The sequence below is a fragment of the Ichthyophthirius multifiliis genome (assembly GCF_000220395.1).
Source record: "Ichthyophthirius multifiliis unplaced genomic scaffold scaff_1120509250904, whole genome shotgun sequence".
NCBI classification, from domain to species: domain Eukaryota; phylum Ciliophora; class Oligohymenophorea; order Hymenostomatida; genus Ichthyophthirius; species Ichthyophthirius multifiliis.
The window spans coordinates 24443-50097 of NW_004086389.1; the positions used below are offsets into that span (position 1 = coordinate 24443).

The following is a 25655-nucleotide window of genomic DNA, read 5'->3' on the forward strand; positions in this document are numbered from 1 at the left end:
ATTAAAAAATTACTTTTTCTTTGAGTTTAGAATTAATTTTTTATTATTTTTGGCAAATTATATATATATGAGGTTATTTATTTGGATTATTAGAAAAGTAATTTTGAAGTTTTTCTTTTACAATTTCATCTGTGTATGCTTTTTATCTGAAATTCCTTCTTTTTTTATTGCTCTTTTCTTATTTGATACTTAAATTTTCTACTTAAAACTTTGCGGAGTTAAAACATAAACATACATGTTCAATTTTTACACTTTTTTTTAAGATTTTCTTTCTTGCTTTTTGTTTGTTATGTTTTTTGGTTTTCTATTTTTTCTAGGTTTGGTTTAAAAAGTAAATCTATAAGTACTTTATGTGTATTCAAACGAAATGTATAATACTTAAATTAGAGCATGGAAGAGTGACCTTTATTATAGTAACTGGGAATTTCGTTTAAATTTTTATTATGATTTTAAGTACTTTGGTATTAATTACCTATATTGAGATATATAATTTAAAATTGGATTATATGAATTAAATTAAAGTTAATAAAAATAATTAAAAAATATATTTAAAATGAATAGTTTTATTTTATTTTTAAATAAATATAAACTATATAAGATATATTAATTTCATATTTATATTTTTGTATTATTTTTAAATATATTCTACGATGTTAAAGAACTTCCTTTTATATATATTGGAGTCATTTAATTTTTAAGACTTTTATTATATTTTCTAAAATAATTAAGATTTTTTTTATAAGAAATCTTTTCCTTTTATAAACTTTAATTTGCTAAACCTTTTGTTGAGGTATCTCCATTTAAGTCATTAATTTAAGAAAAATTATTATTTTTTTAAAATATAACGTTATTTTATTATTATTAAATATTTAAAAATTAAATATTATATTAATGAAGAAGATTTTTTAAAATTTGTGAGTTTTCATTTTATTATTAATTGAGTTGAACTTCAGTATTATTTTTTGTTAAAACTTCAGTATTATTTTTTGTTAAAACTTTTTAGCTTGATTTCTTTTCTAAAGAAATACTTAATGTATGTTCATTATTTTAATGATTTTCTTATTAAAGTATTCCAATCATTTATTCAAAAATGAAGCTTTTTTAAATTTAATCTTTAAAATCTTCAATAAATACAAATCTATTTTAAATTCTAATAAAACATTCTTATAAACTAATTGGGAATTTATTCTTATCTGAAACAAAAAATTAAAATAACAGAATTTTATTTATATTATAAAAAAAAAAATATACTGTCTATCAAATAAATAGAATTATTATATAATTAATCATAAGAAATAATATTAGAAATATCATAGCTTAATAAATATCTTGTATAATAAGATAAAAATAGATTTATTAAAGAATTATTATTAACTTAGCTTTGTATTTAATTATAAATGAACTTTTCATATAAAAGCATATCATCTTTATATATCTATTTTTTTTCTTGAATATAAACAAAATAAAAACTTAAAAAAAAAAAAATATTTATTTATACCAATATATGAAAAAGGGACTAAGGAGTTATTTTAGGATGAGATGGCTATTAATTTTAGATTAGAAGATCAAAAATTAATTAATAATCAATTTTTTGTAAACTTTGTAAATTATCTTGTTTGAAAAAATTATTGTTTTTTACATTTATTATTTACAAAGTAAAAGGTTTTTCTAAAAAAAAGATATATAAATAAATAATTGTAAATATAAATTATATATACCATATTATATTTAATAATTTCTAAAAGGTATTGAAAAATTCTATTGCTTAAAAAAAGAAGTATAATTAGTTTATAAAAGAAGATTTTTTAATTTATAAATATTCATTAGTTTATGTTCAGATTGTGTATAAATATAGCTATTTTTATAAAAAGATATAGCACGTGAATAATTGTTTTAAGAAGTATTTGGTCTTACTTTAGTTTCTAAAAAGTCATTTTATTGTTATTTTTAGAATTTTAAATCATTATTTGTAAATATATTATTATTTTCTTATATTTTTTAACTTATTGGCCTTATTATTTTCTTTTCTTAAATTATGTTACTAAAATATTATGAATTTTACTATTAATTATTTTAATATTATTAATTGTTATTTTATTTAATTTGATATTCATTTTATATTAAACTATTGAATTAATTAATATTATTATTTTATGTATTTTTCTTAGTATTAATCTGATTTTATTATTATATTTCATTATTATTTTAAAGTAGTATTTTTTAACTTTTAAACTATTCTAAAAATTCAAACTTTTCTCTTTCTGTAGGAGAAACCTTCCTGTTATATTTTTAAGACTCTTAAATTCGATTATCTATAAGTATTTCTCCTTTATTTGTTATTCTAATTTTTTATTTATCGAATCTTTAACTCATTTAATGTAATTATTATTCTTATTTTTCCAAAACATTTTAATTATTTTTCAAATTGCTATTTTCAATTTCTATATTTTTAAGTGCGGATTGATTTCTTATTTATTATTTTCCACCTTTATATATATATATATTTTTTTTTGTTAACAAAAAAAAACAAAAGAAGTAACTTTTATTACTTGTATCATATTTCTTTGTAAATGTCCAATGTTTAATTTTTTTTTCTTAGATTTCTTAATATTATTAATTATCCTATTTATTAAATGCTGATTATATTCTATTATTAAGTGTTTCTTTGATTTATTTTTAGGAAGTTTAAGGTCTTAATTAACTTTTTTTGATTTATTATTATTCAGTTATTTAATTTTATTGTTATTCTTCATAATTATCTTTCTCTTCTTTAAATGCGAATCTTGAAAAACCTTTTTTTTGTTTTGTTTTATTTTTAATTTATGTAACTTATATTTAATATACCATAATTTTATATATCTTCTTAATGATCTTTTCTTAAATCTTCGATATGAATATGTTGTTTTTTGTGATATTTTTCAGGATCATAAAATTCATAAATTTATTTTTCTTTTTCTTTTAATGATTACAGTTTTTTATTAATATTTAAAAAGCTCATTTATTTTTTTATTTAATTTTTTAAACTAAACAATTATTTAAGTATGATAATTTTTTCTGTATTAACAAAATAAAAATAATTATTATATAAATAATTTAATTAATTATTTATTATATAAAAAAACAGAAATAGCTTTAAAGAAGCCAATTAATTGAAAATATTATTTAGATAAAATATAAAAAACTTCTTAATAAAAAAGAAAAATATTTCTTTAAAATTACTTCCAAATAAATACTTAAAAAGATAAATTAATTAAAAAAAAACAAAAAAAACAAAACTAAAATTAATAAAAAAATTAAATAAAAAACAAAAGTAATTCTAGTAATGAAAAAAAAAAAAAAATTTAACAAAAATAAAAAAAATCTTTTGTATATAATATTAAAATATATAATTTATAAAAATGACACCTTTTTCAAAATATTTCCAAAAAAATTAACAAATTCAATTCAATAAAATATTTCAAAATAATCCGGATTATAAAATTTACTTAAATAATATATAGCAGATACCCAATATACAAAAGATTAAAAAAAATTCATTTAAAATTTATTTTTATTATCATATTATGATCTCCGTTAAGAAGCAATAAAATAACGAATAAAGCCTTAAATGAAACATGATTTATTATTAGAAGCCATAATTTCAAAAGCAACTGGTAAAAAAAAACCTGAATTAGTCATTTAATAAGATTATAAAGCTTTAAAAGATAAAGAAATTCATTTACTCCAAGAAAATTTATAAAAATAAAATTTAATCTAAACTTAAAAAGTAGAAGATTATTAAGAATAACCCTTCTAAATAGACAAAGTGAGTATATTAGCAAAAAAAATCGAAAATATTCCCTCAATAGCTTATTTAGTGGGTTTTTTAGTTGATTATATGTAACCTTAAGTTGGTTAAAACATTATTTTCGTTGAAAATTACGCATTTAATTAATAAGAAAATTATTTAGAAAATATAGGTAATTAATAGGTTTCAAAAGAATTAAATTAATATATATAAAGGAACAAGTTTTTAGATTTTTATGAAAATATTTAATGTTCAAATATATTTGATGTAAAAGGGGAAAGATTAAGATTCGCATTTTCTTAATTAATAAACATTTCAAATGAGTTTAATTAATTATATACAAATAATTTAAAGCACTTTATGAAAAATCTTAATAAAATGATTATTGTGAATTAAAAAGTACTATAAATAACACATATTTTGGCTAATCAAATTAGCTTTTTTCATAATCTTTCATTTTTTAAATGGTCTTAAGATTTATAAATTGTCAAACTATGGAAATAAATTATTATTGGAATCAATTGTAAAAATTTATTTATGTTTTTTTATTATATTTTTTAAATTGTAACAAAAATAAAATAAAAAGTTTATAATATTGAAAATTTAATTTCGGTTCTTAAATGTATTTTTAATATTAAAAAATATTGCAAAGTAATACTTCCTGATGAAATACTTTTCTATGAATAATATACTATAATTATTTTACATCATTAAGAGCCTGTTTCTTGGCTTTAATTGGCTAATATATTAGGTTTTTTGAAATAATTTAATGCAAATTATACACCAAAAACTAAAGAAAACATATAAAAAATGTCCTAAATTTTTATAGAAATATATACGAAATAAATTGAAAAAAAAAACAAACCGAAGAATTATCTTCGGAAGAATTCGAAAGATTTATTTTGGCTTTTTATTATTGCGATTAAGAAATCACATAAAAAATAAAAGTCGACTTATAAAATAAATTACAAGAAAATATAAAAGAAATAACTAAGAAATAATTAATAAATATTCTTTAATTTTTTATGTTAAAAAATATATAAATAAACGAAAAAATAGCAAAACTTATATATGAAGATTTCTAATGGAATTATTCTAATTTAAGAGATATTTATTTAATAATTGCTACATTTAAAAATTCGAATATATATTTAAATATCAACTATTTTTATGAACTTTATAATAATATTTTAAAAAATACTACTACTTTTTAAGATATTAGATAAATTTTAATGATTGCAAAATTAACAAACTTTTTATTCGATGAAAGCTTTATTTTCCAAAATTAAAAATAAAAAACCATTTAAAATTCTTTGAGAATCATTTAATAAACTCTCTAAAATAAATTAGTTTAAGGTTAATTTAAAAACTAAGTTATTACTGCTATTAATATATCTAATTTAATCATTAATTAAATTTAAAAAAGTGATGCTTTATTATAAATTATAGCTGATAATATTGTAAAAAATAATATATTTAAATAAATATATTATAAATAACAAAAGGATAATTTAAAAATTAATATAGAAAATAGATAAATAATAACTGACTTTGTCGTAAACTTAAGTTATAAATTTAAAGAAAATTAATACATATTATATAATTAAATAAATAATCAGTAATAATAATAATATTAAAATATGCCATTCACAGATTTACACGTAAAAATATTTTCTTCCTTGATAGAAAGTTTCCTTTAATCAAAAATCCTTTCCTATTTTTAATTAATAATAAAAATAGGTTAGATAACGAATTCATTTAAATATATATACAAAGATGAAATTTAAAGATAGGAAATATCTAAAAAAATAACATAAGTATTAATAAAAGTACTAATAAATGACGAAAATAAATTTCAATTAGAAAATCTCACAAACTTTGCACAGTTCTTAGATAATAATTTTATACATATAAATGATAATTAACTCATAATAAACACTCTGGACATTATATTCTAAAAAATGTTAAAAATTTCCAAAAAAATTCCTTTATTTAAATTGTATTCCATCTATCAAGTATTTATTATAAAGCAGAATCATCTAAAAAAGATAAGAATGATATCAAAATGTTTTTCATGCATTATATTCTTAAAAATATAGTTGAAACTCCAGTAATTAATTAAATTATTCATTAAACTGATATTGTGTAGTATTTTAATCAAAATATTCTAACTAATAATATTTTAGATTCTATTTATATCCCTTCTATTGTTTAATTTTTAGAAGTGGATATTTCAACTAATAAAATACATTAAAAAAATTACCTTTAGAAAATATAAAAATCAACTAAAATAATTTACGGATAACTTTTAATTAATAGTATTATATTTTTGAATAAATAAGGCATTTATAATTGGCCATTATATGAAAATTTTAGTCTAAATTTATTATCTTGTTTTTATTTTAATGATGGAGCTTTTTTAATGAATAGAAACATTTTCGAAAATAACGAAGTTATTCTTAATGTTATTTAAGCTTTTGTTTAATAATATAATTATTATAATCAAAAAACATATTAAAATTAAAAGATATTTACATTAAGTATTTTAGCTTATTATGTTTTCGATTAGCTGTCTCTTAAAACTTTGTTTGTATTATTTTTATTTTATTTTTTAAAATATAATTATTTTGTTTATTAAAGGCTATTTTTAAAATATTAGGATTTTAATAAGTATATTACTTTTAACCTTTTATTAACTAAGTAATGATTAAATATGAATCTATTTTTAGAGAAGATAAACTGAATGTTTATGCCTTATAACCATGTAATTATATTTTTTATTTATTTTATTTAAATTGGAAAACTCAAATTAAAAATAGTTTTTTTATTTAACGATTCTTAATAGACTTAAATTATGTAGAATTTGATAAATTCTGATTTAACTTTAGATTATATATAGTAGTTACTTTTAGTAATAATAAATATATATATATATATATATATATATATATATATATATATATATATATATATATATATATATAACTATCTTAATATACATTAAAAAATAAGAATTTAAAAGAATCTAATATATATAACGATATTTTAACAAAAAAAATATTCCAAAGTTTAACTTAAAACTAAGAAAAAATAACCATTTAAATATTTGAGAGAATTTTATCATATTTTTATTTAGGTAACATAGTAAAAGAAATAGAAAATGTATCATTCTTATTAATTTTATATCAAAAATATAAAGAAAGTATAAAAGAATATAAATACCATATATATATATCCTCAATTATTGCTACATTTAACATTAAAAATAATGCAAATATAGATATTCCTCCTTTAAAATTAATAATAAAGCAAAACTCTTAATTTACTGAAAAAAATATATAAGGAAAAAATATAAAAGTCTATTAAACTTTCGAAATAAAAAATCTAAACTAATAACAATAAGAAGAATTAAATTTGACAATTTTAAATAAAGAAATAAATAAATAAATTGAAAAATATTCATAATAAGAAAAAGAAATAGGCATATAAATAAATGAGTTTATTAAATCTATAAACAATTTAAAAAAGATTAAAAAAAAGAAGAAATAGAAAATATAAGCAGACAATATTATATAATTAATTTATTTTAAAAAGTAAATATTAGTAATAGTGTTTTTAAAGAAGTCCAAAACTAATATATATAAAGCTAAAGTTAAATAGGTATTTATAAATCTATAAAAAACTCTGAGCTTTAAAAATTGTTAGATTAATAATTGGAAAATAGTTTTAATTAATTAGAATAATTATTTTTATAAAAAGGATAAAATCTTAAAATTAGTTTTAGATTAGAAAATCTTAATAATGAGGAAAATCAAAAAGTCGGGTTTGTTTTTTTACATAAAAATGAATAATGTATTTCTGAATATGATGAAAAAAAAAATACGAAAAACTATTATTTGAATTCCTCTTAAATTTTAAAATTGGAATTTCTTAAATAAAATAATTAATTTTAGCCATAATATATAGGAAAGTAAAAATAATAATAAAATGATTTAGAATAAAATTGATTTTAATAAATGAAAAAAAAAAAAAAAAAACTTTTAATTTGTTTATTTTATGTAATTAATTTAATAATAAAAAAAAAAAAAAACTTTTTTTTTTTTTTTTTTTAGGAATAAAATATTTAAAAATAAAAATAAAAATAAATAAAAAATAAATAAAAATTTAATAATAAGGAGTGATTATTAAAATACTTAATCCTTAAAAACTTTAGCAATTTCAAATAATTAATAATATAAACAGACGAAAACAAGTACTCCTAATTCTAGAGGAGTAACTCCTTCAAAAAAAAAAGTCCAAAAATCGCCTATAAGTAAAAAATATCCCCAAGTGGATTCATGGCAATAAATAGAAGGAAATTAAAATGAATATTATAACTAAAAATTAAATATTTTATAAGAATAATTTAATACAGTATAGAATTAAAATTTAAAACTAAATAAAGAAAATGAGAATTTAAGATTAATAAATTTCGAATATGTCAAAAAATTAAACGTAAGTATTTTTCGTTATTTTTTTTTTTTATATATATAAAAATAAAAAAAAAGGAAATTTCTTCAAGTAAATTAAAAGCTGCTGAAAAAATTATAATAAATACAGATTTTTTCGAATCTGAAAATATATAACAAAAAGTAAAAGATTTTATAAGAAAATTAGCAAATAATTACAAGATTTTAGAAAAAGAGTAAACTAAATTAATAAATTATTGTAAAGTTATGGAAGCAGATATTGAAAATTATAAAAGCAAAGTAGCTGAGGCTTAAGAAATTTAAGAAAATTTAAGAAAAACAGGATAAGAGTCTATTGAAAGTTTAGTTTAATCTTTAAAAGATTTAAGTAAAACTATTATATTTATAATATTTAATTAAAATAGATGATAGATTAGAACAATTAACTGTTTAAAATAAAGAAATGAATTTCTAATTGGCTATCAAAAATGAAAATATAGAAAATTTAAATAACTAAATTTCTGATTTAAATTATTAATAGAGAGAAAAAACAAAGGAATATGATAATCTCGTTCAAAAATATAATACATGTGTAAGTGGACAACAGGAAAAGTAAAATGGAGATGGCAAAATTGTATATAAAAAAATCAACAAATTTTAAATTATATAAAATTTAGATTTATGCACTTAAATGTAAATGTGATCATTTAGAACATGAGTTAAGATAAATGTAAGGAAACTTGTATATTAATACTAGGGAAATTCAAGAAATGGATATGTATTATATTTATTTTATTTGTAAAATTAAAATATATATATAAAAGAAAGATAAATGAACTTTAGGAAATTAACAATAATTTATCCAAATTTACTTATTAGATAAATAACTAGAAAAAAAAATTACATGAATAAAATATAAATATATAATTTAAATAAAATTATAAATGAAAAATATAATAATATATATATATATATATTTATATATATATTTTACTTAATAACATTAAAAATTTAATTTTTAATATATAATTTAATAATATAAAAAATCGAATATACTTATTATTATTTTAATATTTATATTTATTTTTATTTAAATATTATTCTTCATAATATCAAAAAATTTAATAAAAATCTTTTTTTTAATTTTCTTTTTATTATATATCTTTGTTATTATTATTTTATGAATTATTTAAAAGATAATTCTTTATTTTATATTTTTCATTAAGATTTTTAAATATTTAAGGTAGATTTTATAAAATACATTTGTTTTAATTTTATTCAGTATTTAAATTTTTATAAATTTATATTATTGTTTTTTATTAATTTAAATTAATTTCAAATAATTTTTTTTTTTCTACTTAATTTTAATTTTTTTTAAAGTTTTATATTTTTTTTAGCTTTACATATTTATTATTATTTTATATTTCTTTTTTTACAACTTTTTTATCTGTTTTGAAATCATCTATTATATTGATTATGTTTTCTATTGCACTTACTCTTACTGTTTTGCTTAAGTTTTTAATATTAGTTAAGTTTGATTCATTATTATTATTTTTAGTATTTGCTTTGTTCATATTGAATATATGATTTTTATTAATATTTATACCAAATTCATTATTTTTATTTATACTTGATTTTTATTCGTTAGTATTAAAATAATTCGAAAATAAATTAGTTATATTGCTATCTTATTTTTTACTATTAATATTTAAATTATAATTATTATTTTAGTAATTTATGTTATTAATATTGTTTAAATAATTATTAAATTTGTTTTTATTTAAATTATTATTTATATTAGTTTTATTATTTTTATCTTTATCTTTTTCTTTTTCCTTTTCTAGTTAAATTTTCTTATTGAATAATTAATTTTATTAATTATTTGATTTTTATTTTCTTTAGACATCTGCTGAATAAATTCTTTACGTTTATTTTTTTGGAACTTCTTTTATTTCCTTTTTCTAAGTCTCATAATTAAAATCTTTATTTAATATATTTTCTTAATTATAATCACTTGTATCCCAGGGCTCTAAATTCCATTCTATTTATTATACTATATTTTCCATTTTTTATTAAATATTTATTATTTAATTATTTTTTTAAGATTAGTAATATTTTATAATTCAAATTTAATTAAAAAATAAATAAATATATATTTGAAACAAAAATATTTATATACTTAAAACAATATTTATGAATAAATAAAATTTCAATTTTATTTATTTATTACATTTTTATTTATTTATTATACATTAGTTTTAAATTAATTAAAATATGTTTTATGTTTATTTCTCAAAATATAACAATTAATATAATTTTCATTTAAAGAATTTAAAAGTTATTGATTTATTTATAATATAAAACTTTAAAATTTTATAAAAATATATAAAGTTAAAAACATTCCTCTTTTTTTTATGATTTTTAAATTTTCTAAACTTATTTTCATTAATAAAATTTACTAAATAGAAATAAAGTTTTCGATTTAAAAAATCTTTCAATAATCAACCATTTATTAAAATATAATAATTAATATATTAATATGATTAAAATAATCAAATTATTTTAGAAATATAAAAAGTAGCATCAATAATTAAGATAACCATATTGAATAAATTGCGTTTTTGATAATTTTATAAAATTTTATTTTTCCTTAAAAAAAAAAAAAAAAACTATTTAAAAAAGATTAAACAGTAGACTAAGTTTTAAAAAAATTATTGAAAATCAGACTTTTTAAAATTTTAACCATAAGTAAATCTGTCATATAATAATGCTTAATTAATAATTATTTTGATTAAAATTTATATTAACTATGTACATTATTATAATTATATACTAAAATTTTTATTAGAACAAAAATTAAAATTAATATAAAGTTCCTTAAATGTTAAAAAGTTATATTTTTTATAATTTGTATTATGTATTTTCAAACAGAATTATATAATTTGCTATTAATTAGCTTTATTATAAAAAATTAATCAAACAAATTGTAAAAAATTAGATATGTTTTTATGTTTTAATTAAAATTATTATTAATTATATATTTATTTTTTAATTTTTTTTAATATTAAAAAAAAATCATTTAAATTTTTATATTTAAAAATATTAATTATTTATTTTTATAGATTTATATAGGATTTTAATAATAAAAAAATGAATAGTAGTAAAATTGACTAAGCAATATAAAAGATGCCAAAATTAATAAACATTTAATAGAGTGCATTAAACTTGCAACATTAATAAACATTAAAATAAAATCTAGTCAATAATTATATGCATAATGATTAATTAAATACACTTTAAAATTAATATTTTTAAAATCCATAGGCAAATTAATTTAACTCTGTTAATTAAATTCAAAATTAATATACTTAGTAATATATATAATATTGGAATAATTATTATTAGATGATTTAAAATAATCCTAATTTTCTAACTTAAACAAATAAAAATTAATATATAAATCTAAGTAGTTAGAGAATCCAAAGTAATTATTAAATAGATGAAAAAGATAGTGCGTAAGAGAATGCTAGTTAAATTTCTAAAAACTAAAAAACAAATAATTAAAAAAAAGATTAAAAAATTAAAATTTAGATTTAAGAAAATTCTTAAAAATAAAGTTAAATAAGTGATGAATAAAGCAATTATTTATATAATAACCAAAATAATAATTTTAAATAAGAAAACAATTTCTAAGATGATAAAATATGTAAATATTTATTTTAAACAATAAGATTATATCTAATTATTTTTGTATTTAGCTTTAAATTTTAAATAATTTATTCAATAAAGTTAAGACATATTATAAAACAGAATTAATGAAAGTAAAAGCTCGATTAGTTAAGAAGGTAGTAATTTATAGAGTTTCATTTTGGAATAATCATTGTAAAAAATATTTACTTTAAAAATAAATTAGAGTTTTTTATAAAAATTAAAATAAAAACATTAATAAGAAATGAAACAGAATATTTTGAATATATTCCAAATTGTAAAGATGATCCAATTTTAAAAGCAGTTGAGTTATTAAAACAAGAGGAACTCTTATAATAGGAAGAATAAGAACGTATAATAAAAGAATAAGAACGTATAAAAAAAGAATAAGAAGAGATTAAATAGAAATAATTATAAAATGAGTAATTATATTTATTTTTAATTAAAAAAAAAAAAACAGAAACATTGCTCAAGAATAAATTGAGGGTGAATAAAATTTTGTATAGAAAGACAATTTAAGTTAAAATGTAAATTTTAACAATATCAATCTCAAGTTTACATAAAAATAAATATAAAAAAAAGGAAATGCTATTAAATATAAAATAAGATATGGAGAAAATACTTTAATAAGCAAAATGTTTAAAAAGTAATAAAATAGAACTCACTAAATAATAACGACTCAAAAAGGCCTAATTCATGTAAATAGCTTAAAAAATGCAAAAAGAAATTGATTAATTATTAATGTACTATATATTAATTTAAATATATTATTATTATTATTTTAAATAAATTTAGAAGCAACAAAAATAAATAAAATTTATTAATATAAACTAATTTTGAATTATTAAAATAATTTCATGATTCTATTTTAGAAGATTAACTTGAATTTTTATATGATAAAAATTAATAATTATTTTTTTAAATAATGGGAACAATAAAAAATAGTATAGACTAAAATAATAATTAAAATTAGTAGTAAGTAAGATAATAAAAATAAACTATGGCATAAAAAAAATAAAAATTATAATCGAAATAGTTTAAAAAAAAGTGAACTTAATAAAAAAAATTATATATAAAATATTATAATATATATTATTTATTAAATATATCTTAAATATCTTTTGAAATTACTTATTACTTTTCAAAAAGTATACATCATATTTATTTAGTTATTTATTCATCTATATAATATATATATATATTTGAATTTTAAATTTATTATTAACATAAAAAAATATAAACATTAAATATACAAAATAATAAAACATAAAAAACAAAATAAATAAATGAATTTAGATTCATTTTATAATTTATATTTTTATTAAAAAATATTTTAATTAATCACAAGTCACTCTATTTATTCTGAAAAATCATACCTACATAAAGGACATGACATATTAATTTTTAGCCACGAAACTATGCATTCCTTATGAAAATGATGTAATTCATTACAAGGTAAAATAATTATGTTTTCATCAATTATATAGTACATTCTACAAATGCTACATTCAGTATCTCCTTTAACGATTCTGTTTCCCTTTTAATATTTCAAAATTTCAAATTATTTAAGTTAAGATTTTAGTTTATTACTTTTTCTTATTCTTTAATAAATTAAATATGGGATATAAAAGCACAAAATTACTGGTAAGACTTTAGAAAAATAAAAAATTAATATATTAAATAAAAATAAATAAAAAGATACCTATAATAATAAAAAGTAATAAGTCAAATAAACTTTTATTTAATAAAATAATAGCAAAAATCGAAAAAAAAGACCACAAAGTTAGAAAATATTCACAAGTATTAATATTAGAATTAGAATCAAAAAACGAATTCATCATTAAATCATAATAATCATCTTTTAAAAAAACTAATAATCCATAAATTGCATAAGACAAAGTAATAAATTATTTTAAAAAAAAAGCCAACTTTAAACACATATTTCTTCTATAATAATAATAAGTCAAATCTTTTTATAATTCATATATTTATTCTTCATTTAATAATGGAATTTATTATTATTCTTCCTCTTCGTATTCCCCTAATTTTTAGCAAATGTATATTTTTAACGAAGGGAAGAAAAATTGTATCAATATTAAGAAATGATAAAATGCATTATAAAAAAAGAATATCATCCACTACAAATTCCATACTTATAGATCAGATATTTTATAATTGCATTTATATTAACTATAAATTTATATTTAAAATGTTATTAATCCCATTATTATATTAAATATTATTTTCATGCATATTTTACGCATGCTTTGTTTAAATATTTATTTAAATGTTTATGACATTTTTCTATTTTAGTCTTCATTTTGTAAAAAAGAAGTTTACATTTTATTTTTATTTTTTTAATTTATTATTAACTTTAATATCTTTAAAAAAAAAAAGAAATATTATTTTTTTATTAAATATAATTCAATTTATTATAATAATTTCAAAAATATTATTAATATATTTTACTCTTTCCTTTTAAATAAAGTATTTTTTGGAATTTAAAAACATATCAAGAAGTCTATAATTTAATTAATTATATAAATATTTTTTTTATATTTTATTTTATTTATGAGTATATCAAGAAATTTCAAATAAATAATATGTGTATAAATAATAGATAATATATAATAGACATTAATAATTTTTAGATTAAAAAAAAAAAAAAACTCAAAATAATAAAAGTGCTTCTGCTTCTTTTTTGATTTATAATTAAAAAAAAAATATGGATATATTTTTTTTAAAAAAAAAATAAAAAAATAATTGAAAAATATAATTTACATTTAAGTTATTTTATATTAATTAAAAATGAAATTAACATAAATAATCATTTTAAACTAAAAGTGTATTTCAAACAATTAAATTTCGAAAAAAACTTAGAATGAATTTAAAAAACAAAAGCGAAAAGTCCAATATTTGACAATCCAAGTAATAAGCATAATGCATGATCTCCTAATTTAAGCTAAATACATCCAAAATATTTACCAAAATTATAAAATATAATCAAATAAACTGCCAATAGAACTGAAATTTACAAAAATATAATGAATTTTCTCCAAAAAATTCCATAATTATCATTATTATATTTCTTTACATTAGCCGAATAAAGAATATTAAACAATTAAAAATAAACTAAGCTATTAAAACAAATAGTAAATTTAGCCTAAGGACTCTAATTAATAGAAGTAAATGTATTAGAAATTCTAAATAAAGAATTAATATCAATAAAAAGTGCAAAGGATATAACAGAAATCTAAAAAAGGCTTTAAAAGAAAATATTTCTCCACATATCACTAGTAATAATATATTCCTTAGTTGAAATTGGAGGTTATTTTAATAATTATTAAGAAGGTTCTTCTCTTGCCATTATAAAAGCAGCAAATTCATCTAATAAAATACTCATAAATAAGAATTATGCACAATTAAAAGGCTAAAATTATCCTTAGAAAAATATTGTAATAAAAAGTATAAATATTATTACATAATTTTAAGATAGTATTAACTAAAAATACTTACGTAGAAATTAATAAATATTTCTTGCATATAAAATAGATGGAATAATTGAAGAAAAAGAATCGTTTTTTAATATTATATAAGCTGCCTTTTGTTATTAAAAAAAATTATTATGAATAAGAATTAAAAAAAAATATTTAATATATATATATATATATATATATATATATATATTTATATTTATACATATATTTATATATTTTTACTTATTTAACAACTTCATTTCCACTTAAACCTAATCCTATACCTACTTAAGCTTTTTACATAATTTAACAATCAGCTGTATCATCTCCAGTAACTGCTACAATATATTTTAATTATCTTTTATATAAAAAAATATATAATTAATTTATTTAATATTTAAAATGTATACATTAATCCAGTAACTAAAGCATCCTTAGCTTTTGAAGTACCTCTTGAAATAATTCTTAGTTCTTTAATTAGTCTTTCAAAATTATGAATATCTCTTATTTTTTCCATAATTTATCCTCTTCCAAATTTATTAGTATATTATCCAATTCCACTAATCGAATTCTGGAATTTTTCCCCATCTAAAATTGCCATATTATTTTCCTTATATTCCGTATTCTAATTTAAAAGTCCAATTAACTTTCCTGTTGCTATCGCAGTTTCTCTATTATCTCCAGTCAAAGCCCTAACAGTGATTCCTGCGTTTTTACATTTTTTTATTGCTTCCGGAATATCGGGTCTAAAAGGATCTTTAATACCCACAAGAGCTAGAAAAATAAGATCTTAATTAAGCTTTTCTTCACTATAAATATGCTAAGAATCATACTCGATATCTTTAAAAGCAAAAAGGATTATTCTTAGAGACTCGACAGCTCCAAACTAATTTATTTTTTCCCTAATGATTTATTTAACAGCCTGTGTTAGTTTTTAATTAATTCCTTCTTTATTCCTAAACTCCGTACATTTATCCAATATAAGTTCCGGTGAGCCTTTGAAATATACCCTTAAAGTCCCTTATTTTTTCAAATATACAGTAATCATTCTTTTCTATTTAGAATTGAATGGATAAACCTTTTTAATTCTAGAAGAAACCCTATATTTTTCATAATCATAGCCTAATTTAAACGCATATTCTAGTAAAGCTGATTCTATAGAAATTCCAACTTTATCAACCATATTTCGATCAGTTTATAGAATATCACTTGAATTAATACAAATATTTTCACATAAAATTTCTAAAGATCTATTTGAATAAATACTAATTTTATTCATACTACTATAAGTATTATAATACTCCTATTCATTTGCATATATTTTTTCCACGAAATTGATATTTTTGGTGACACATCCAGTTTTATCTGTTACAATCGAATCTACAAACCCTAACCATTAAAAAGCTTAAATATCTTTTATAATGATATCTTTTTATGATAAAAACTACATTGCAATACAAATATAAGTATGAAAAGCCTAACTTATGCCTTCCTACATTAAATAAAATGAAACCCCAACTAACATTTAAGCTGAAAGTAACATATCTTAAATCAAAAACCAAAATTATTAGTTCAAACAGCAAAATTTCTGTCCTTTCCAAAATAAATATTTTATCAAAATAAATACAAAAAATACAAATAGACACTTTGTTCCCGTCGCCTTTATTTTTCCTTCAATATCCTTCAATTTTTCATTTAAAAAATTTTTATGCATAGTAACACTTGAACATTATTAAACTCTATTTACAAGTGTATTTTATCCTACACTACAAACCAGCATTTCTCCCTATCCCATCATTATTTAAGACCCCGAATATATAAAGCAATCTATATATATTTAGCCTTTCTCATGTGCACTTTTTGCTAAACCTTCTCTTGCACTTACTAAAGGGGATTCCGTGACAACTAAATCATTTGATTTTAAAAGAATTCCATCTACATTTATTATATCACCTGCTTCTATTAATAAAATATCTCCAACTACTAATGAAGATGATTTTATATATTAGACGAGAGAGTTTCTTGCTACTTTTACTTTATATTCGGTGTTTTGGAATACTAAATTATTGTAATCGCGATCGTCTTTCCATCTTTTGATTGTATTTATTATAATACTCAAAAAAAGCATAACTAAAGTTCCTATCTATACATTTAAATCTAAATTTTTTGAAACAATTTCAGTTTTATTTTTGAGATATTTAATTTAAACAAATTCCATAAAAAGAAAAAAAAAGCAAATTAAAAAAATTATCAAAGAATGATTTTTTTCAATATTAAATTTCAAAATTTAGTTAAACTTAATTTATTTAGTTCCTGCAATTTTATTAGATCCATACAATTACCTTCTTTAGGCAATATCATTTTCATTATTAATATTAATTCCTGTTCTAATGTCGACTCTTAAAAGATTTGCTAGGCCCTAAACGTCACCTAATTTATGTAAATTTCTCATTTGTTAATTTTATAATTTTTATCTTATTTGTTACAAATGGGTACTTGAATCATTTTAAATCATTTCTTAATCTTAAACTTATATGTTTCCTGATGAATGCGGACTTGATTGATTATTGTTTTATTATTGACAATTTTTTACTATATTTAATGCTGTAAAATCTTCTAGTTCTTCATCAGTTTTATGTTAAGATGGAAGAAGAAATAAATCTAATAATTACTCGTTTTTTAATTGAATTGTTAATTAATTTTATGGTATTATTTTTTGGAATTGTATTAATGGTTTACGATCTTTTTTAATAATAAAACTGGATATTAATTATATTGGTAATCTATTAAATTATATTTTAAAGAACTATACATTTTATCCTTTTTAATATTTTTTTATATATTTTTTTTATATATTTTTTTTGTGAAATAATTTATTTTTTATATATTAACTTTTTTTTGTATATAAATGATTATGCTTTAAATGAAATTAAAATTATATTTTTTTAAGTAATATAAATTAATTATATATCAAATATTTTTTTTTTTCATTTATTGTATTTTATGTTCTTTATAATCATTAAATAAGTATGAACTTTTTATTTTATTTATATATATACTTTGTTGTTTTTTTTTAATAATCTAAATTAGAATTTTTTATTTTTGAGAAATATTATTTATAATAAGAAAAATTAAAATTATAATAATTTAAATTAAGTACATTTAAATAATAAAATAAATTAATAAGATATTAAAAATAAAGAAATATACTTTTAAATTTTAAAAGAAAAAACAATTTATATAAAAATTATATTAATATATAATAACAAAGAAATAGATTTTTATTTTATTTATTTATCTTTTAAAATATTATTATTTTAAAATTTAAAATAATATTTAAAAAAAAAATATATTTATTTTTAAATTTCTTATAATAAATCAACTTTATTATATTTAAAAAATAAAAAAATATAATTATTTTTTATTTATTTATGCTTTTTAAATTATTATATTATTTATTAAAATAAAGTTTTTCAAATAAATAACTTAATTTATTTTTATTTATAAACATTATATATATATTATTTTTTTAAAAAATATTAAATATTAAATAAAATTAAAATATTAATTTTTTTTTTTATCCTATTTAATTTTTATTTTGAAATTTTATTTTAAAATTTTTTAATGTTTTAAGTAAAAACAAATATTGTATTATATAATATACTATTATTATATTAGGTTTTTGCCTTATTTTTTCTTAAACTTTTTAATATTATTATTTGAAAAAAAAAAAAAAAACTTAAAAACAATCTGAATTTATTTTTATTTAATATATATATATATAAAAAAAGTTAAGATATTTTTTTATTTCAAATTATATTAAATATAAGTATGAAAGATAAATTATAATTGTTTGTATTTGTATTTAATTAATAAAAGATATATTTTATAAAAATAGACTTAATTTCCATGTCTTATAAAAATATATAAACATAATATAATTTAGATTTTTTTAAAGACTCAATTTAATTTTTGGAATATTAAGATGATAAAATATAAAAATATATAAATAAAATAATAATAAATGACATAAAGTTTAGAAATATATATAAAACTAGTTTAATATTATTAATAATAATTAAAATTAAAATCAATAAAATGCATTTTTCATTTTTTTTTTGTTTTTTTCAATGATCAAAAAAAAAAAAAAAAAAAAAATTAATTAATTTATTAATTTATATTATTTGCTTTGCGGTGATAATTATAAATAAAATCTATATATATAAAATAAGATATTAGTCTATCTTTCAAAAAAATTGAAATATATGAAACTATTTTATTTAATAAAAATGAAAATTATTAATTAAATAAAAAATAAATTATTAAAGTTTATAAAAAGAGTCTTATTTTAAAGTTTTATAAATATCTTTAAAAATTTAATAATAAATAAAATAATTTTTAATCCTATTTTGAAATAAATAAAATTTAGGTAAAATTCATTTGTATAAAATTAAAAATATTTTTTTTTTATTTTTTTTTATAATAAATATATATTTTGTAAAAATAATTTTATATTTCAAAAAAAAATCAAGTTGTTAAAATAATCTATAGATTTATAGATGAACAAAATTAATAATAAAAAATATATTCGCTAAAATGCTAAAATAATAAATTATATATATAAAAAACATTAATCAATATAATATTTTGATAATTAAAATATATATATATATATATATATATATATATTTTAAAATGTAATATATTTAATTTCAATAAATTATTTATTACAAATAAAAAATATTAAAAATATAAATCTTAAACTAATAAAATTTAAAAAAATATAGTATTAAATATTAAAATAAAAATGGATTATCCAAACATATTATTTATATAAAACCCTTTACAAATAGTATCTGAAATTCTCCACCGATTCACCAAAGTCTAAAAATACTGCATAATAACTGACGAAAATATCGAAAAGCTATATCTTCCCTACCTAAAATCTCAATTTAACAACCATTAAATCTATCCTGAGATCTTCATTTTAAAAAGCGGTGAATAAAACAAGAAATTTAAATCCGTAAAAAGGTTATTAAATTACTTATTTTCCCATAATTTTACTCGAAATGATGCATTAATAGCTTTAGGAGGTGGTTTAATAACTGATTTTGTAGGTTTTGCTTCTTCTATATATAAAAGAGGTTGTAAATATATAAGTATACCGACATCAATATTAGGCATGGCAGACGCATGCATAGGATCAAAGAACGGAATAAATAATAAATTTGGAAAAAATATGGTAGGTACATTTTATAATTTCCATTTTTTAATTATCAGCACTTATTTTTTAAAAACTCTTGACTAAAGAAATTTCTCAAATGGATTTGCAGAAATTATAAAAATGGCCTGCATTTTAGACCTCCCTTTTTTTCAAAAACTACAAAAATTTACTCTAAAAACACTTCTATAAAACGAACTTGAGCTTCTCGAAATTATTAAAAAATCTATTTTTTTGAAACTATAGGTAGTTGAATAAGACAAATATGAACAAAATATTCGGAAAATACTCAATTATGGGCATACTTTAGGCCACGGCATTGAATATGCTTCCAAAGGCAAACTACTGCATGGAGAAGCAGTATCCATAGGAATAGTTTTAGCTAATAAACTTAGCTAAAATATCTAAAAGTAAGATTTCGATCAAGAAATAAAGGAGCTTTTGGAAAAATATGGATTACCGGTTGAATATCCGGATTTCTTGGACTCTGATAAAGTTTTATAATATATGTAAAATGATAAAAAGAAGGAATAAAAAGTTTTTTTGACTTTATTTTTATAAAAAAAATTGGAGAAGCTTTTTTTGATTAAACTTTTAAAGTAAAAACTTAAGAAATTCTATCTTTGTTGAATAAATAAGAAGAAAATCTTTTTTTTGTCAAAAAAAATTAGGATTTACCTTCCTTTTTATAACTAAAACCACATTTTGGTTCAAAATCTATTCTTAATAGGCTTTTATTAATTTCCTCAATGTAAAAAAATACCGAAATTTTGATATAAAATGCTTCTTTAGATTAAGGAGAAGATATTTTTATAATGTCCGAATGTTTAAAAGTACTCTAAGTATGCGAAATCTCCGAAAACAAAGAAAAAAGGGAAATATTGCTCAAAACAAAATAAGTAAAAATGTCTTTTGAGGGGATTAAGGAAATTTACGTGGGAAATTCTGGTACTACGGCTAGATTTATGACTTCATTTATGCTCTTATTGGATGAAAATAGATAAAAAGTTATTTTTAAAAGCGATCCGAGAATGGAAGAAAGACCAATGAAGGGACTTCTGGAAGTTTTAGAGGATTTTCTGGACTTTGAATATTTAAAAAATCCTTATTGTTTCCCTTTTATCGTCCAAAAGAAGTAAAATCTACCATCATAGACCAAATTAGTAATTTAACTAAAGGATAACAACATTAGTAGTTAATTTTTGAGCGGACTTTTAATGGTTTTACCTTAAGCTTTCCCACAAGTTGAAGAAATAGAAATAAGAATTTCACAAAAACAAGAAGTTTCTGAATCTTTTGTAAAAATGACATTAAAAATACTCTAACTTTTCTAAATAGAAATTATATAAAAGGACTAAAGTTTTTTTTTTAATAAGCATTAATAATAATCTTCTTTTTTGGAAAAAATAAATAATTCGTTTTTTGTCGAACCTGATGGGGCAACAACTTCTTATGATATTTAATATGCAATTTTAAATAAAAAAGATATTCTTTTGGAAAATATTTCCTTAAAAAATTCCATTTAAGGTGATTTTGAGTTTTTTTTTAAATTCTATAATAAATTGGAATCGAAATATAAAGTGATTAAGATGGAAATGTTTTAATTAAAGGAAGTTCTTTCTAAGAAAAAAATAACAAAATAATTATATTTTAGATTTTTCTAATTGTGGTGATATTTTTATTACTTTTTGTTGTTTCGTTCCTTTTATTTTTAACTAAAAAATAAGCTTTAGTATTATTGGAATCGAAAATCAAAAAGTTAAAGAAAGTAATAGAATTAAAGCTGTTATTAAAAATCTTGCCAAATTGAGAGTTTTTGCATGTGAAATTAAAGGAGGAATTTAAATTTTTTCAAATGCTAAAAAATTAGTTTAAGAAAAAAAATATTCCTTTGATAATTATGTCTTTCTTAAATCTTATAATGATCATAGAATTTGTATGGCTTTTACTATTTTAGCTAATTTTCTTTCTAATATCTTTTAAAAAGTAATAAATATTAAATATATATAAATATATATAAAAGGAATTTATCATTATAAATAATAAAAATTGTGTGAATAAAACTTTTTCTAAATTCTATTAACATATAGAAACAAACTATAAAATATTAATATAAAAAACAAACGTAAAATTCCCTAAAAAATCTTTAAAAACTCCTATTTTTATAACTGGTATGAGGTATTCTGGTAAAACAACTTTATCAAGGAATTTCGCCTAAAAATACTCTTTAATGCATATTGATTTAGACCATTATATCCTTTAAAAATACTACCCAAATTTAATTTGGGACGAACAAAACTACCGTCAAAAAATAAAATAAGAAATTGGTTTAGAAAACTATCGAGAATACGAATAAAAAGCCTTTAAAAAGATAACCTAAAAAGCCTTAACATTACCAAAATATTAAAATTCGGTAATATCATTAAGCGGTGGAATAATATGTCGTGAAAGCAACCAGAAAATATTACAATATATTAAAAAATCAATAATTTACATATAAAGGATTTTCCCAAATACTTATTAACCTTAAATTGATGATGAAACTTTTTGGTATGATTTGAATCAAAGAAAACATCTATATGAACTTTATTCAGGAAAAAAATTAACTTTACCATATGAAATATGCCTTAAAAAATCCCAAAAAGTCTTCAATTAAATTTTTAAGTAAAAATAAAATAAATAAATTCTCAAATATATCACTTTTGGAAATAATACAACTTTTCTATGTTTATTTTATGAAGATATACTTAATTTAAATGAAGAAAAAAGAACATAAATTTTTAAAAATTATACTTTTCTAGAAATTCGAGCAGACCTTTTTTTCGAAAAAAATCTTGAAAATTCCTAAAAAATAGAAGAATTTTTAGCCAATATTACCTTTTTTAAATTCTTGCACTAAAATCCTTCCAAAATTCACTTAATTTTTACCCTTAGGACTATTTCTGAAGGCGGTTTTTTCACATAAACGTCAAAATATATCGAAACAATTAAAAAAATGTAAAATAGTTCCCTTTTTGACTACATAGACATAGAATTAGATCTAATAATTGACTAAAACTCATAAATTTTATTCAATAATTAAATTCCCATTTTTTCTTCACATTACCAAACTGAAAATAACGAAAATCTTCAAAAACACATATAATTCTTAAATTAATACTTCCCAGATTTTCCTAAAAAAATAGTTTTAAATCCAAATACTTAATTATAAGATTTCCATAAAATAATAAATATATTAAAACCTCCTTATATTTGTTTTATATAAGGTGAAAAAGGCAAAATAACTCGCGTTTTTAACCAAAATTTGACTCCAGTATTTGACTAAAATCTAAGCGATCCAACTGGATAAGGCCAAATGTAAAAAAGTGAAATTTTCCAAATTAAATAAGCTTTGAACATTTTTCCTAAAAAATTTTATATTTTTGGAAATTCAATTAAATTGAGTCCAACTCCTCATTTATATTCCTCTTTATTCCAAAAATACAACTTAGAGTTCTATTAAATAGAAAGAGTAGAAGTCTAGCATTTTTCTGAAATTCAAAAATACATTAAATCTCCAGATTTTAATGCAGGGATAGTCACTATGCCTTTTAAATAAGATATTAATCATTATGTAGATTTTGTTTATGGAAAAGCCGTTAAAATTAATCCTTCTTAGCCTGTTATTAATACTATTCTATAAACTAATTCAGGTAAAATTGTAGGTTTTAACAGTGATTATGATGGAGTTTATCGCTTATTGAAAAAAAAAGCAATTCATTTTCCTAAAAAACCTTTTGCTCTACTAGTAGGAGCTGGTGGAACATCAAAAACAGTTCTTTATTGTTTAAAAAATCTTAAAATTTAGACTATATTATACAGTAGAAGTCCAAACGAAATAAAAGAAGACCTTTATTTCTACAAAAGTACATCTTTGGAAGAAATAGACCTGTTTATTAAAGAAAAAGGCATTTTTTTTTCACTTATAGTAAGTTCTATTCCTGGTATTTCAAATATGGAACTTCCAAAAAGTTTTATTTAAGAAAAAAGTTGTATTTTTGATGTTTCTTATATTCCGAAAGAAACTTGGTTGATAAAATAGGCTATAGATATGGGATGCTAAAATATTATTTATGGAATTGATATGATTTGTACTTAAGCTATTTTATAATCTTCGATTCTTTTGGGTAGAAAAACTGATTAGAAATTTATTAGAAAAGTTGTTTTGGAATATTATAATGGATTATAATTAAATGAATGATAAATATTTTAAAAATTTGAAATTTAAAATTTTTTAATATTTATTTATTTTATTTTATTAAAAAAAAAAAAAAAAATATTATTAAATTTTTATTTTTTATTACTTTAAATTTTAATTAATAATATGTCAAATTATAAAAATTAGTTCTATAAAGAATAGTAATTTACTGATAAAAAAATTAATTAAAATTCGTCGTTTAATTATTTTTTTGACTATACTTAAACAGCTAGATAGAGAAATTCTTAAAATAACATTTATTAATAATAATAGTTATGTGAAAATAATTAATATTTTTAATTAAAAACTTCCAGATATTAATAAGATGAAAAAAATGAATAATACATTTAAAATAAATCTAATTAATTATAAAATTAATAATCTAAATAAATTAGTGAATTTATAAAATGTTAAAGTGATTTTAATAATGAATCTCAGTAAATATTTATTTTCGTTTTTTTTTTGTTATTTAAAAAAAAAAAAAAAATCAAATGAATTTTTTCTTTTAAAAAAAGAATGAATTAAATAAAAAAAAATTCTTAGATTATTAAAATAAATGAAATCAATTAGGTTTTAGAAAAAATAAATGAGAATTAGTAAAAAGAAGCATCTAAATTATAAAATTTATAAGAAATTTTATAAACAAATTAAATTTTATTACAATCAATTACGAATAAATTTGAAAGGTAAATATTATTATTATTATTAATTATTTTTAATTTAAAACAAAAAATAAGTTTAAAATAAAATTCTGAAATATAATAATTTTAAAATAAAT

General features: G+C 17.3%; 4 protein-coding genes across 4 annotated transcripts, besides 27 other annotated features; 3 read left to right on the plus strand and 1 right to left on the minus strand. All coding sequences in view use genetic code 6, as the record gives it.

Annotated features, from left to right (window-relative positions):
• The first annotated feature begins 945 nt into the window (after positions 1-945).
• Positions 946-998: a microsatellite.
• Positions 999-3152: 2154 nt separating this feature from the next.
• Positions 3153-3210: a microsatellite.
• Positions 3211-3243: 33 nt separating this feature from the next.
• Positions 3244-3310: a microsatellite.
• A 1431-nt stretch (positions 3311-4741) lies between these two features.
• Positions 4742-4785: a microsatellite.
• Positions 4786-5239: 454 nt separating this feature from the next.
• Positions 5240-5286: a microsatellite.
• Positions 5253-5286: a microsatellite.
• Positions 5287-6708: 1422 nt separating this feature from the next.
• Positions 6709-6771: a microsatellite.
• Positions 6772-7766: 995 nt separating this feature from the next.
• Positions 7767-7804: a microsatellite.
• A 39-nt stretch (positions 7805-7843) lies between these two features.
• Positions 7844-10148, plus strand: IMG5_110230 (hypothetical protein; the record flags this gene model as incomplete). The annotated part of the gene is made up of 6 exons (XM_004034845.1): positions 7844-8281; positions 8335-8623; positions 8661-8869; positions 8913-9013; positions 9462-9478; positions 10138-10148. 6 exons carry the CDS (start codon positions 7844-7846, stop codon positions 10146-10148), a joined length of 1065 nt encoding a protein of 354 aa, XP_004034893.1.
• Positions 7901-7958: a microsatellite.
• Positions 7901-7961: a microsatellite.
• Positions 7912-7944: a microsatellite.
• Positions 7913-7950: a microsatellite.
• Positions 7921-7951: a microsatellite.
• Positions 9143-9192: a microsatellite.
• Positions 9187-9224: a microsatellite.
• Positions 9287-9334: a microsatellite.
• Positions 9988-10040: a microsatellite.
• A 2135-nt stretch (positions 10149-12283) lies between the features above and the next one.
• Positions 12284-12336: a microsatellite.
• Positions 12337-12876: 540 nt separating this feature from the next.
• Positions 12877-12937: a microsatellite.
• A 226-nt stretch (positions 12938-13163) lies between these two features.
• Positions 13164-13230: a microsatellite.
• A 1540-nt stretch (positions 13231-14770) lies between these two features.
• On the minus strand, positions 14771-17871 carry IMG5_110240 (hypothetical protein; the record flags this gene model as incomplete). The annotated part of the gene is made up of 3 exons (XM_004034846.1): positions 14771-15544; positions 15663-15777; positions 15830-17871. The coding sequence occupies 3 exons, from the start codon at positions 17869-17871 to the stop codon at positions 14771-14773; spliced, it is 2931 nt and encodes a 976-aa protein (XP_004034894.1).
• Positions 15597-15656: a microsatellite.
• Positions 17872-18240: 369 nt separating the features above from the next.
• Positions 18241-18282: a microsatellite.
• A 666-nt stretch (positions 18283-18948) lies between these two features.
• Positions 18949-18987: a microsatellite.
• A 20-nt stretch (positions 18988-19007) lies between these two features.
• Positions 19008-19041: a microsatellite.
• Positions 19042-20078: 1037 nt separating this feature from the next.
• Positions 20079-20108: a microsatellite.
• A 56-nt stretch (positions 20109-20164) lies between these two features.
• Positions 20165-20205: a microsatellite.
• A 21-nt stretch (positions 20206-20226) lies between these two features.
• On the plus strand, positions 20227-22313 carry IMG5_110250 (hypothetical protein; the record flags this gene model as incomplete). Its single annotated transcript, XM_004034847.1, has 3 exons — positions 20227-20442; positions 20887-21149; positions 22295-22313. 3 exons carry the CDS (start codon positions 20227-20229, stop codon positions 22311-22313), a joined length of 498 nt encoding a protein of 165 aa, XP_004034895.1.
• A 1322-nt stretch (positions 22314-23635) lies between these two features.
• IMG5_110260 (pentafunctional polypeptide, putative) lies at positions 23636-24939 on the plus strand (the record flags this gene model as incomplete). The annotated part of the gene is made up of 1 exon (XM_004034848.1): positions 23636-24939. One exon carries the CDS (start codon positions 23636-23638, stop codon positions 24878-24880), a length of 1245 nt encoding a protein of 414 aa, XP_004034896.1. The 3' UTR covers positions 24881-24939.
• A 668-nt stretch (positions 24940-25607) lies between these two features.
• Positions 25608-25655: part of a microsatellite that runs on past the window's edge.